General features: G+C 45.7%; 1 protein-coding gene across 3 annotated transcripts in view; it reads left to right on the plus strand.

Moving 5' to 3' along the window:
* The first annotated feature begins 507 nt into the window (after positions 1-507).
* INTS2 (integrator complex subunit 2) overlaps positions 508-13,576 on the plus strand; it is a 29,192-nt gene continuing 16,123 nt past the window's right edge. For all 3 annotated transcript variants that reach the window (XM_075013839.1, XM_075013840.1, XM_075013842.1), the window contains exons 1-12: positions 508-586; positions 1,546-1,852; positions 2,824-2,962; positions 5,011-5,113; positions 5,391-5,504; positions 6,566-6,696; positions 6,810-6,983; positions 7,549-7,775; positions 9,003-9,128; positions 10,292-10,363; positions 10,450-10,564; positions 11,331-11,399. In XM_075013839.1, coding sequence (XP_074869940.1) covers positions 1,560-1,852; positions 2,824-2,962; positions 5,011-5,113; positions 5,391-5,504; positions 6,566-6,696; positions 6,810-6,983; positions 7,549-7,775; positions 9,003-9,128; positions 10,292-10,363; positions 10,450-10,564; positions 11,331-11,399 — 1,563 coding nt within the window. In that variant the 5' untranslated portion in view covers positions 508-586; positions 1,546-1,559. The remainder of the gene's footprint in view (positions 587-1,545; positions 1,853-2,823; positions 2,963-5,010; positions 5,114-5,390; positions 5,505-6,565; positions 6,697-6,809; positions 6,984-7,548; positions 7,776-9,002; positions 9,129-10,291; positions 10,364-10,449; positions 10,565-11,330; positions 11,400-13,576) is intronic.

Consider the following 13,576-nt stretch of genomic DNA (forward strand, 5'->3'; position numbering starts at 1 on the left):
GAGGTGTGCGTGAGGAGCAGTGATCTCATCATGCTAAGAGTGGGGCTACGGGGGGGGTGTTCAAAGTCTTAGGGCTTGAAACGACCTCAAGAGGACATCCAGTCGAGCCCTCTCCCCGCCCCGCCTAAACCATGATCAACCTCTTGGGGGAGTCGCGCCCCTCACAGCAGGGTTGGGTTCGCGTTGAAACGTCACACGCAGGGCGGCGCTTTACGTCACTGTGTCAATGATGTGTCAGACGCCATTTCCCCAGGCCTCTAACGGCTGCGGTTGACGTCACCAACGACTGCCCTGGCAACAGCCTTTGCGGACCCAGCAGCAATTGGCTGACGCCACTTCCGGAGCGCCTGCCAGCGGTGCCGCCCATTCGCCCCCCTCAGCCCCGCCACTGGTTTCGTCTGCCCGTTACTCCTCCTCCTACGTCCTAACGTTGCTCAGAGCGCCTGTGACGCGAACAGCGTAATTGGAAGAGACGGGTGTGATGTCATAAGTAGGGGACGGGCGGCTGCGGTCCCCTCCAGAAGGTAGTGGCGGCGTGGGCGGGGCGGAGCCGCCGGCGGACTCCGGGGAAGGGGCCGAGGCCAGGGTTAGTTGGAGTCAGGGACTTTCTTCACCGCTTCCCGGTGAAAGTTTCGAACCTCCGAGGCTTGGTTGGGAGGAGGGGTGAGGCTGTTCGACCCCCCCCACACACCAGGGCTTGGACGCCTGGATTCTGATTGTGGGGGAGGGGCGAGGATGTTAGAGCCTCCCATGGGCTTGGACGCCTGGGTCCTTGTCGTAGGAGGGAACCATTGTAGGAGGGCCCCCCTCCCCCCACGGACCGCACGTTGGGATTGGGGGTGTGCGGGGTAAGGCTGTCAGAATCCCCATGGCCGGGCTGCCTTGGTCCTGCCTCCCCTCTGGAAGGAGGATGGTTCAGAGCTGAGGCCTAGGTGCCTCAGTTCTGCTTTCAGCTCAGGGTTGCGAGCATTGCCCCAGAGCCCCTGCAGGACTGTCCCAGCCCGTTATTGCCCCGTGTCCCTTCCCCTGCCGCAGCACTGCTACCAGTGCCCTTTACTTCCTCAAACCTTTAGGGGTTTGAGCTGAGGTTGCTGCCTAGACGGCTTGCAGGTGCTCTCTGCCACTTCTTTCAGATTCATTCAGTTAAAGTGAATCACTGCTTTGGAGCTCAGAGATGTGCCCCATTCTAGAGAGCTGGTGTCCCAGGATTGCAGAGCATCTTGGAGATACTTACAAACTCAATTTCTTATGAGGTTTTAGTGACAGTTGAAGCTAGCATCCAGGAATACTGGTTACTAAATTTTTCTCCCCTCCTCGAGGTGCAAGTAGAAGACAGGAGTCTTGACACAGCTTCCTTCTTTTAACTCTTAGCTCAAACCCCTCAGACAGGAACACAATCAGTAATTCTGACTCCTAATTCTGTTTTAATTGCTAGACCACATTTACCTACCCAGAGCTCTCAAAAGTTGTGATGCAGCCTATGCAAATGAGGCCTCTGCTTTTTTTCCCCTCTTGCTGATAATTATCTTTTTGTTTTGTTTTTAGGGTTGGTGATAAAAATGGCAGAATGTTCTGGCCTTCAGTTTGTCAGCCCTTATGCATTTGAAGCGATGCAAAAGGTGGATGTTGTGCGTCTGGCGGCGCTGAGTGATCCAGAGCTGAGGCTTTTGTTGCCTTGCTTGGTGCGAATGGCCCTTTGTGCTCCAGCTGACCAGAGCCAAAGCTGGGCTCAAGATAAAAAACTTATCCTGCGGCTCCTTTCAGGAGTGGAAGCTGTCAACTCAATTGTTGCCTTGTTGTCTGTGGATTTTCATGCCTTGGAGCAGGATGCAAATAAAGAGCAGCAGCTTAGGTAGATAAAAGTATATGCTTTTCATGTGAATAGGATTGTTTAGAAATTTGTATGAGTATTTCCTGTAATGGTGCCATTATTTTCCAGAAGGTAATAGCAATAGCTAATGTTGTTGGCTTATTCCAATGGTCAAATGGTACTCCTAAAATGCTGCGTCACGCCCCATGTGAGTTTCTAGTACCTTGGGCTCGATAGGGCATCATGCAGGGGAAGAGGTGGAATTTATTGATTCCCCTCCCACCCCCCAACATAACATTCTTCTCCCACCTCCAAAGCTGGGCAAGGAGCACTGATGCCCTCCAAATGGAAGTCCTATCCAATCATATTTTAGCAGAAGGAATAAGTGTCAGAAGTTAGGGCTTCTGAGGGTGGATGGGAAATAGGGGGCTCTTCAAAGTGGGTGCCACCCCTTGGAACCATAAGGATGTATTTGTTGTCTTTGGCTATGTGTTTTTGAGGCATGAATAGAGCAGAGATTCTGTGATGGGTCATGGCACTGAGGGATCAGGAGGTTATGATTTGGGAGGGGGTCACATGCTGTCTGCTTCTACCCCAAACACAGCTTCACCTCTAGGATTGATGATAATGTTAAAGATATGGAAAGTGGTTTTTATTTTATAAAAGGGTCCTGCTCAGAGGCTTGCAGCGTGGAAAGGGGTCGCAAGTATAAAAGTGAGAGAACCACTGACGTAGAGGCGCCTGGGTATTGTGAGTGGATGAGGGTTTGTCATGTAGAAATTTATGATAATTCTTCTATTGACCCAAGAAGACTATCAAGGATTTTCATAGAATCAGCAAAACAAGTGTGAATTTTTGCTGTCTTTCTTGCTTAATATTTAAAGTGCTCAAATGTTCATGGTGCTGAGCTTGGTGTAAGAACCAAATCAGAGCCAAATATTCAGACATGCTACTGACTTCTGTGCCTTATTTTTTAAACAGCTGTGGTTTTTTGCCTTTTAATTATCTGTTAGACATAAACTTGGAGGAGGCAGTGGTGAAAGCATCTTGGTGTCGCAGCTTCAGCGTGGTCTGACATTGGAGTTTGAGCACAGTGATTCCCCTCGTCGGCTTCGTCTTGTGCTCAGTGAATTATTGGCCATAATGAATAAGGTGAATGTCTTTGTTTAATTATTATTCCTTAGTGATTGTGAACGTGGTCTTGGTGGAGATGAGGACCCCAGATAGATGGCAATGTTGAGAACCTGGCAAAAAAACAGTCGGTATTGCACGCCACATCTGACCTTGCTATTGCATCTGAGTACTGCCCTTGACTGCCTTCACTATCTTAATTGCAGGCTGCCATGAACCAGAAATCATGAACTGTGCTAAATTGTCAAAGGAACTAGGACTCCTGCTTAGACAACCTCTGCTGGTATTTCAACCTTGTGTGAATCCAGTTTCTAGATCTCAGAGGCCAGGAATAAGATTTTCAGAAGCATCTAACTCACATCTTTATAAGTGACTTGGGCACTTAATACCGCAGGCCCCAATTCTCTAAAGTGCCCAAGTCCCATTTGAAAATGAGAGTTAGATTCTTAAGTGAAGTAGGCACTCCTGAAATTTTACTTCTGACCTGTTGTGCAAACATTGCCGGACCACTTTGACCCTTCATATTGAATTCTTATTTTACTGTTCCTCCTGAAAACTTAAGAGGGGTATACCTGTCAGTCAACTGTGTTCTTTAGTTAGAAAAACTACTTTCAATCTTAATATGTAGCAAGCATTATTGTTTCTATAGCTGTACTTTAACTAGTCTCAGAGGGGTATTAGCCATGTTAGTCTGTAACCTCGCAAATAATAAGCATTCTTCTCCTGTAAGTTAGTTCTTTTTACCATAAAAATGGACACACCTTTTATAGTATTACAGCATGATTGATCCAGGATTCAGTAGATGACGGTGCTGTAACTGATGTTACAAGCAGGTTAATTACATCATAGCCTTTTATGCTACCAGACTATAGTGAAATATTTTATACTGGAAAGTTTGTGTCTATCTACAGTATATGTATTAAGAACACTCAACAGAAAGCATAGAGAGTTAATAGAAAACTTAGTCTTTTAATGAGATAAATAATTACTATTAGGATGTAGTTTCAGGCATTTGAGGTTCTTTAGTGCCCTAAATGTCTGTTGTTGTTGTTTTTAACCACATTCCTAGTTTTTAGACTAACGAGCTGCTCCCAAAAGGTGAGGCACCAGTTTGAGGACCACCTAACTGTTGGTTCAATTGGTTTGCTGTGTAGAAATTCAGAGGCTTCTTGTTCTACAGAATTTCAGTCGGACGATCAAATATTACGAGCAGCTGTGTGGCTCTTAAGAAACTTGTGAGAGCAGAACTGGCATAGTGACAAAATATTCACTTTTATCGGCCATTCTTAACATATACCATATGTTGAGTTCAGATCCACGGGAACTTAGTGGGCAGCTATACTATGTGATGGACCCCTCAACTGCCCCTTAAGTGTTCTGCCTTTCCAGGCAGCTCCTTGTGTACCTCAGAGACCCCTTTCGTTGCCCTGGGACTTCCCAAGGGCAAGGGTCTCCCTTTACCAAGCTATTTTCATCACAGGCCAGTCTGAATTTGGGGTGAAGCAGGTTCCTCTCCACCAGCTTTGAGCTGCTCAGGCTCTGCCCCAGTTGGTCTACCCTCCGGGGAAGTGGTGGGGAGAGTCCAGCCCTGCCCAATGCCCTAGACTCAGGCCCAGGGACCCTAGGGAAGGAGGGAGCTGGTGGGGCGTTTTGCCCCTGCCCCAGGGCAGCGACCTTTCCCTGGGCCTCTTCACCCACCATTACCCTCTGGTGTCTTTCACCCCATGCGATGTTGCTGGGGTACCTGACTGTGCTCAGTTCGGTACCACTCCCCTCCCCTCCTGCTGCCTGGGGAAATCCTTTTATAGGAAGCCTGGAGGCCTTAACTGGTCATAGGCGCTTTAATTATGGCCTGTTGCTGGCTGACTCCTGATGAGTCCCAGCTGCCTTTCCAGCCTGCAGGATTGCACCCTCTGTGAACTTACAAGGGGAACAAAAAGGGGTTCCTCCAGCACCCAAAATGTACCCCCTCCATCAGGCACCTGTCGGCTGCAGTCCGAGATCTGCCACAGCTATTTAGTCACCTTAAGCCTGCACAACAACTTAATGAACAGCTTTTCTTGTTCTAGGTTTTGGAGTCAAATGGTGAGTTTTTCTTCAAGTCATCTGAACTCTTCGAGAGTCCTGTCTATTTGGAGGAAGCCGCAGATGTTCTCTGTATTTTACAAGCAGGTGCGCTATTCTGTATGTGAAGCTTTCAGTAATGCTATTTTTAAATTGGCTGTTTTTTACTCTGACTAAACTCGTTCTAATTTCATAGAGGGTTTGAGACTTAAAAGCCCACCCTAATTTCTGCAATCCTCTTATTAACTGATTTAAAATTAATGGCCAGCTCTTCTGAAGGATAAGTGGACCATACATTAATCTTAAAAGCCTAATGCTAGTGCAGTTTGACACTTAAAACTGTGTTAGAAAGCGTCATGACTTTTAAACCCCTGTTTCCATTCAGAACTGCCTTCGCTGTTACCCATTGTTGATGTGGCTGAAGCTCTGCTCCATGTGAAAAATGGAGCCTGGTTCTTGTGTCTCCTAGTGGCCAATGTCCCTGATAGCTTTAACGAAGGTAGGCTGTAATTTTTGCTCTTCACCGTATATGTTTCTGGGAGTTTGTAACAACTTGAGCATTAAAAATTCCTTCCAGGTTCAAGTTCATTCCAAGTACTTTACCTTCTAGTAGCTCAGGAATACTTACTTGAAAAAATTAGTTTGGAAACCTGTCTGTCTGGGGGAATTCCTGTCCTGCTACTTTCCCTCCCTTAATGCTCACTCTCAGTGGTGTGGCTGCTGCTTCTCATAAGGAAGCCTAATTTGGAACTCACTGCTCTGCCTGTCTCTGCATTTCTAAATATCTGGCAGTCCTGGAGTCTCTGTCAGTGTATGCAAACCAGCATGGACAAGAGCAGTGCCAAGTTTCTCCCCTGTACCTACTCAGTATATGCCTCAAGCTGACCTGGAAGGACTGCTTACCCTGTTTATCTCTGGCCAGGTCTACGATAGACCTGAAAGTTGATCCTCGACACAGTTCCGGCTAGGACAATCGCATAGCTGGAACAGATGTATCTGTTGTTTGGCCATCCTCACAGAGGGAGTGAGGGAGAAACTCTTCTGTCAACCTGCCTTACTCCTTGCGAAAATGAGGAGTGCAGGGGCTGATTGTCAAGGCCAGGTAGTTTGATTTCATGTGTCCCAACTCAGCATGTGAAATTGACCCTGATCTGGTTGATCTCCTGGTAAGTGTAGACGTTCCCTCGGACTCTCTGCATTTACTGAATAAGCAGGACTCCCGGCCCAGAAGTGGGCGATTTCCCTCGTGGCTGCTAGATGGCACTCCAGCATGGCATTGTCCTGTTCTCCAGTTTATTCAGCATTTTTGATTATCATTAGCCTGGGGTCAGTTGGCTCATGTCTAAATTTGTACTGAGACAGTAAGTGCTTCGGGGCAAAGACTTGTCTTTTTATTCTGTGTGGCACTTTGCATGTTGATGCCATAGTCCACGACTCGGGCTGCGAGGTGCAACCATAATCCATACAGGAAATAGTGACCACCTTAGAGCTGTGTGTGAGAATGTCTGTCCAGAACATCATACGGCTTTTCAGAAACCCCCACCCCCACCATATGTTTAGTTTGTAGAGGTTTGATTAAGAATGGTGAACGTCAAGATGAGGAGAGCCTTGGAGGCCGTCGCAGGACAGAGGCGCTCCGTCACCTGTGTAAAATGAACCCGTCCCAGGCCTTGAGGATCCGAGGCATGGTGGTAAGCCTGTGATTGGTTCATTATCAAATGGCATGAGAATCCAAATTGTTTTCTAAAGGTCCATTAAGGATAAGGTGCAAAATGGAGACTGGCTTTCTTTGGCTATGTTCTAGGTGGAAGAGTGCCATCTACCAGGTCTGGGGGTGGCTTTGACCCTGGATCACACAAAGAACGAAACTTCAGATGATGGAGTGAGCGACCTGGTGTGTTTTGTGAGTGGATTACTTCTGGGAACGAATGCAAAAGTTCGGACATGGTTTGGGACTTTTATCCGAAATGGACAACAGGTAAGAATCTGAGAATTCCTTGGGAATTGGTACAAGTAAAGTTCAACAGTTTGGATTTTATGTGCGTTTTGTTTCCAGGGACCCTATTTTTATACTTTGCTGCAAGGCCTGACTTATGGGAAACCTTCCTCTAGCTGAGAATGAATGGACACAACTCTTGTGGGTCTTCCAGTTGTGGAATAGGGTCACTGACGAGCGCCATCTAGTGGTCCCTCTCTACTTTCTTAGGGAGTTTCAGTTGTCTGATAGCCATATGGAATGTGGGACCATAGATCCAGTAAGAGTTTAGAGCCCAGGCAATTTTAGACCATAGGTCCATTATTGTCAATCTGACAGGAGTAGAAAGTGATACGTTGGCTTGTTGCAGTTATTTAATGCCTGTACCGCGTTGAAATAGTACATCACAATGAAGTTTTTTCTGTGCCCAATTAAATGATTGGTAATGTGCCACGTTGTATTTTCACTGAGCTTGTCCAATCCTTGCAAGGTACCTTGTAATAAAATGACCAGATGGATTTCTTTTCCTTGAAGTACTGTCTCTTGCTTCTTTCTGCTCTTCACACAGAGGAAAAAGGAGAATGTCAGCTCTGTGCTTTGGCAAATGAGAAGGCAGCTGCTCCTGGAGTTAATGGGAATCCTTCCCACTGTTCGCAGCACGCACATTGTAGAAGAAGCAGATGCTGACATGGAGCCAAATGTATCTGTGTATTCCGGCCTGAAAGAAGAGCATGTTGTGAAAGCCAGTGCATTGTTACGTCTCTATTGCGCGTTGATGGGGATCGCTGGTTTGAAGTAATTGATATTTTCCTCCTATTGGTATTACTAGCTGTTTGTCCATCCATTTGAAAAGACCTTTCAGCTTTTAGGAACCTTATTCAGTTCCACTCTGAGCTTTTTTCCTCTTCCGTGTCTTTGGTGCTTACCTAGCAGGACTTGCCTTCTTTAAGAATTAGAGTGCAGTCAGCTTGCTCTCTCCTGCTCTGTCTCCTTACCTGTTGGAGTTGAAATTGTTAGATTGTGCCTTCTCTTTTGTGCAGAATATATGTACGTTGCTTAAAATCTGTGCAAACTGCTGCTCAGTTCCTTTTCCTGCTACATTCTTAGCAGGAAAGCTTTCTGCCCTCCACTTTTGAGGGTGAATGCATTTGTGAGAAGTCTCACCATCTAAAGTGAGACGTATGAGAAATCTTAGTTTCCCTTTTGCAATAAAACTCAGTCTTGTAGAGTCATTTTCAAATGTCCTGGGAACAGTACGGAAGGCAGAAAACTGCTGAAAATTCTGGTTTTGGTGGATGAAGTCACAAAATACATTGCTTTTACTTTGAATTAATTTTTATATTGATTTTTTCCTGTGGATAGATTGATAACATAGTACCTTCTTACAAAGCAGTTTCTAGTTGTATGAGTATAGGTATGACACTGGTTGAACCTCTCTAATCCAGAACTTTTGTCCAGCAACGTAATTCATCATGATTTTATTTAACCAGATGACCACTTATCAGGGATGCGGCCAAGTTTCCTGTGGTTCCGTAAAGTTTGTTTACAGCCACCAGTCCTGGCTCTCAGCGTTCTGGGCTGTTATATAGCTGTAATTTACCTCTGAATTTCTTCAAAAGGCCCAGTATGCAGTGGAAGTGTTGGTAATGCTGCTAGACAGTCTTGACCTTGTGTGGACCAGCAAATTCCCTCGTTCAGCACTGGTCAGATCCTGAGGGTGCCAGACTAGAGAGGGTCAACCTGTACTAATTGTGAGTGCATGAGATAGTGATCTGGTTGTTTTGGGAATTCTAAAGCAGAGATTTTTATAATGAAATCTTTAAAACAGTTACGTTGTGAATGGTTGAGTCCAAGGGAGAGAGCATCTGAGTTCTTGCAACCAAACATTGGCATAGTGATTTGGTAGAGTAACTTGTAATTCTAACGTAAATAGTGTCTCTAGCCAGGTTGGAAGTGATTTTGGCCATGAGGGAAATTGTCGTAGGGGAGAAACATCTTTTGCTTTTTTTTGTTGCTGTTTAGACCAACTGATGAAGAAGCTGAGCAGTTACTTCAGCTAATGACAAGTCGTCCTCCTGCAACTCCAGCTGGCGTTCGCTTTGTATCGCTCTCATTCTGTATGCTCCTGGCTTTCTCTACCCTCGTCAGGTACCAGAACAATAGAGTCAGAGGTTTCCTAGGGGTATTAGTTGAGCATGGCCCAGAGCAGTGATATTCCAGAGCATTTGGACTTTCCATCTTCCTCTAGCTGGTGGAGCTCCCTCTGGTGGGGTTAAATTGTCATAGCTCAAGCTCTCCAGTGCAAAGTGCTTTGGGAAGTGGAATACTGGCATTGGGTTGGTTTTCCATGTGACACTGCAGGTTGCTATAGTTGGGCCCCTGGATTAGGCCTTCTGTATTCCTTTTTCACTGACTACGTTTGGGTGATTATCTTGAGCCACCACTCAGAGCTGACAAAAGAAATGGAAAGTATCGGAGGGGTAGCCATGTTAGTCTGGATCTGTAACAGCAACGAAGGTCCTGTTGCACCTTATAGACTAACAGAAAAGTTTTGAGCATGAGCTTTCGTGAGCACAGACTCACTTCATCTGATGCTGGTCTTGGAAATCTGCAGGGCCAGGTATAAATAAGCCAGAGCAAGGGTGGGGATAACAAGGTTAGCTCAGTCAGCAAGGGTGAGGCTTACTACCAGCAGTTGATCTGGAGGTGTGAACACCAAGGGAGGAGAAGCTGCTTTTGTGCTGGCTAAATACAAAAGCAGCTTCTCCTCCCTTGGTGTTCACACCTCCAGATCAACTGCTGGTAGTAAGCCTCACCCTTGCTGACTGAGCTAACCTTGTTATCCCCACCCTTGCTCTGGCTTATTTATACCTGGCCCTGTAGATTTCCAAGACCAGCATCAGATGAAGTGAGTCTGTGCTCACGAAAGCTCATACTCAAAACTTTTCTGTTAGTCTATAAGGTGCCACAGGACCCTTCATTGCTGTTAAAAGAAATGGAAGTGGCCTAATTAAAGTGGAACAAGAATTGTCTTTTTTGAGGATCCCTTGGTGTGCTCTCAAAACAGGACAATGACCTAAGAAGGGTAAAATCTTTTACAGCTTTTGCCATGTGTAGTATCAAATTGAAAAGTTACCCTGTTTATCAGCCTGTTTGACACCAATGGGCAAGTGAGGAAAAGCTTTTCTCAGCCTAAGAGCACAGAGCTCTGGTTTGTACGTCGTTGAACATGAACTCTTTGGGTCTGCTGATTATTAGTAAAATTACATGCAGCTCCAGAAATGAAAGGGCTGTTTTGGAATTTCTTTTAGTACTCCGGAACAGGAGCAGCTGATGGTCATGTGGTTGAGCTGGATGATAAAAGAAGAAGCGTACTTTGAAAGGTGAGACACAAATTTTCAAACTAACCCAATACGCCAACATTTTATGTCCTCTTGAGAGACTCACTTGTTCATCTCTGTTCCCACAGCATTTCTGGAGTGTCTGCTTCCTTTGGAGAGATGCTCTTGCTGGTCGCCATGTATTTCCACAGTAATCAGCTGAACGCAATAATTGATTTGGTCTGTTCTACTTTGGGAATGAAGGTAACTTCTCAATGCCTTCCTCCAAATGAGTTTTTCTTATAAATACACCATTTTCCCCCGTGGTATCTGACTTTTCTATCTAAAGACAACTGAAAGTCAGTGTTTTTACTGTGTTCTTGAACATAGGTATATTTAAATGAAGAATCTTATCATAAACAGATTTCCTTTGTGTAAAAGCAAAATATGTAGTGAGTAGTGGAACTGAAACACGAATGCTTGTTAACGTTAGTCTTCTGTATGCTAAATAGTGTATAAAGAGATCAGACTAAGTATTTTTGAAAGGAATTGCCCTATTGAAATTAACTTTGTGTTCTTAATAGACACTGAATTCTAACAAACTTCATTTTTTGCAGGTCGTAATGCAAAGTCCTTTCTAAGAGGAGCTGTAAATTTATTTAAAAAAAAGTAGAGAAATCACATCATGTGAACTTCTTAACCAATAGCTGACGGTCTGTTTTACTTGTAAGCTGAGTCTTGGATTCATTTTTTTTCCCCATAGTGGAGCTTTTGACTTCACTAGATCTAACCACATCATTGAATTTTCAGTGTGGGGAAGAGAGACAGAACTTTGAAGTCATGACACTGGAATGTAAAATTAACTGTATAGCAAATATAGCTGTTTAACGTGTGGAACATTGCTTTAACTAGGGCAGTGGCAAATTTTAGCCATACCAGGCTGAACTAGATTAAACACTAAAAGCTATTTGTAATGTTCTTCATATTTGAACAGACCAGATAAGAGCAAAAGCACTGTAATTTATTTCAGATTGTTATTAAACCCAGCTCGCTGAGCAGAATGAAGACCATCTTTACGCAGGAGATTTTCACTGAACAGGTAGTCTTTGGCTTTTTTAATCATTTTAATTTTTTTGTTTGGTTCTTTTCAACCATTTTAAAAATTTCAGAACATCTATTTCTCTTGCTTTTGGTATCTTTGCTTTGTCATACTTTTTTTTTCCTTCTTGTTAGTTCAATATAAACTCTTAAAAATGCATTTGAGACTGCTCTTTCTGTTGACAGAGTTATTGTTGTTGATCTAATGGAGAAGGAAGGTCTTCTAGGACCTGTTCCTGTGATCCTTACCCATGCTGAATAATACCCTACTATGTCATTAACCTCTCTGATTTTAGTGTGGTCCTGCTTCTTGTGTACTGAACTGGCAGAGCTGGGTCTTGTGGCTTTTGCTTATTTTTGTGGAGATGGTGATTTAAAACCCTCCCAAACACCTATGATGATCCATGGCTGCACAAACACATCACAGCTGAAAAAAAGCATTAGAAGCATATCTACTTTTAAAGAGCAAACCAGTTTTAAAGGAGGCTCAGAGGCAGAGCTGATGGTAATTTAAGACTTTGTGTACAGCTGATTATAGCATTGCTAAACTTTTGCCTCGCAGGTTGGGGTAAAAGGGATAGTGGAATGGAACCTAAGATTTGAGTGATTGCTCATGTGCATTCCAATAGATGTGATGACTGACAGAGAACTTTTCCATCAGTGGTACCCTTTGGGTCAGCTGTTGAGCCTCTGGTGTGGTGGCTTCTGGGCACAGTGTGTAGGACACTTTCATCCCCCTACCCTCTCCGTTCCTTTTTACTGCCAGTGATGGACATTTGAGTTTCTTTGCCTTTTACATTGCAAGCACTTTGGTAGCTGTTAGTTCGGTTCAGTTCTAAGTGGAGTAGGTAGCCTGGGGGAATTCCCCCGACTGGGACATGTCGCGATCTGGGGTTTAAGGTGCGTGAGGACTGCAAGAAACCTCTGTGCAAGAGAGATCCACATTCTTCCTGCTCTAAGTGCTTCAGTGAGGGCTGTCACACCTGTAAGTGCCCTATTTGCAGGTGCCTTAGACCTCACACTAAAAAAGAAAGAGACCTCTGCCTGGAGCTCCTACTCACGGAGACAGCTCTTCATCTCCAGCCCACTATGGAGTCAGCTCTGTGTGGGTAAACTGCACCAGCCTCGCTGCGGGACCCCTCAGGGCTGTGCCGGAAGGCCACGAAGGATCACTGCTCCTCACCACAGGTGAGTTCGAGCTTGTGACACCGTTCCCTCTCCATGGTGCTGTGTAAGAACAAAAGGATGGCTGGAGACCCGTCTCCAGGCAGACCACCTCATACGGACCTCAGTACAGCACGCCATACAGTGGGCCCCCTGAAAGCCACAATTTCCTCGACTCCAGACCTGTTGGGGGGGGCTCATCAAGTCCGGTGCTCCTTGTCTTCCCAGTCAAGAAGACTTGTTGGAAGAGCTGGACTCTCCCTCCACTCCTGAAATCATTTGAAGCCACCAGCGACGTGATTGCCGTAGTGACACAATCCCCGCCTCCGCAAAACTCAGTCGTGACACCATTGGCCCAGCACTGTCGCAACTCTCAATGGGGAAACCAGCTCCAGCACAGTGGCTGGCACCGTCCCAGGGCCTGGTCGCCTCCAGCACCCCAACCCGCTGGGCAGCCACATGGTCATCCATACATGACGTCCTGTCTCACTAGGTCATCGACCCGCAGGCACAAGGCGATGCCACTTTTGATAGGGCAGTCCTGCAGTTGGCAGCCAGTTGATCTCCAACCCTTTCTCCAGGGAGACTGCAGGTGAGTCACCTATTGGAAAGCACATGAGAAATCTCTCGATGAAGAAGCCCCCATTACCTACCTTTTGTAACTGTTGTTCTTTGAAATGTGTTATGTCCTTTTCACATCCAACTCGCCTCTCCTCTGTCGGGCAAGAAAGAGCTGAGGGGGGTGGCAGGTGCATACCACATCTGAAGGCGCCATTCCGGGGGGCTCTGCAGTCGACCCAGTAGTCACCACTAAGGAAAAAATTCTCTGATGCTTGTGCATGTGGTGCGTGCACACCTGTTCAAATGGACGTGAGCAACACATCCCACAGAACAGCAGTTACGAAAGGCAAGGTAACTGGTTTTTTCCTGAGTGGTGCCATTCCTCTGCCACATACACATCTCTGAAACCCACTGGTAGTGTCTCTCATCCCCTGCTGGTGCTGGTCATGAAGA

Source organism: Carettochelys insculpta, chromosome 19 (assembly GCF_033958435.1).
Source record: "Carettochelys insculpta isolate YL-2023 chromosome 19, ASM3395843v1, whole genome shotgun sequence".
Taxonomy (NCBI): domain Eukaryota; kingdom Metazoa; phylum Chordata; order Testudines; family Carettochelyidae; genus Carettochelys; species Carettochelys insculpta.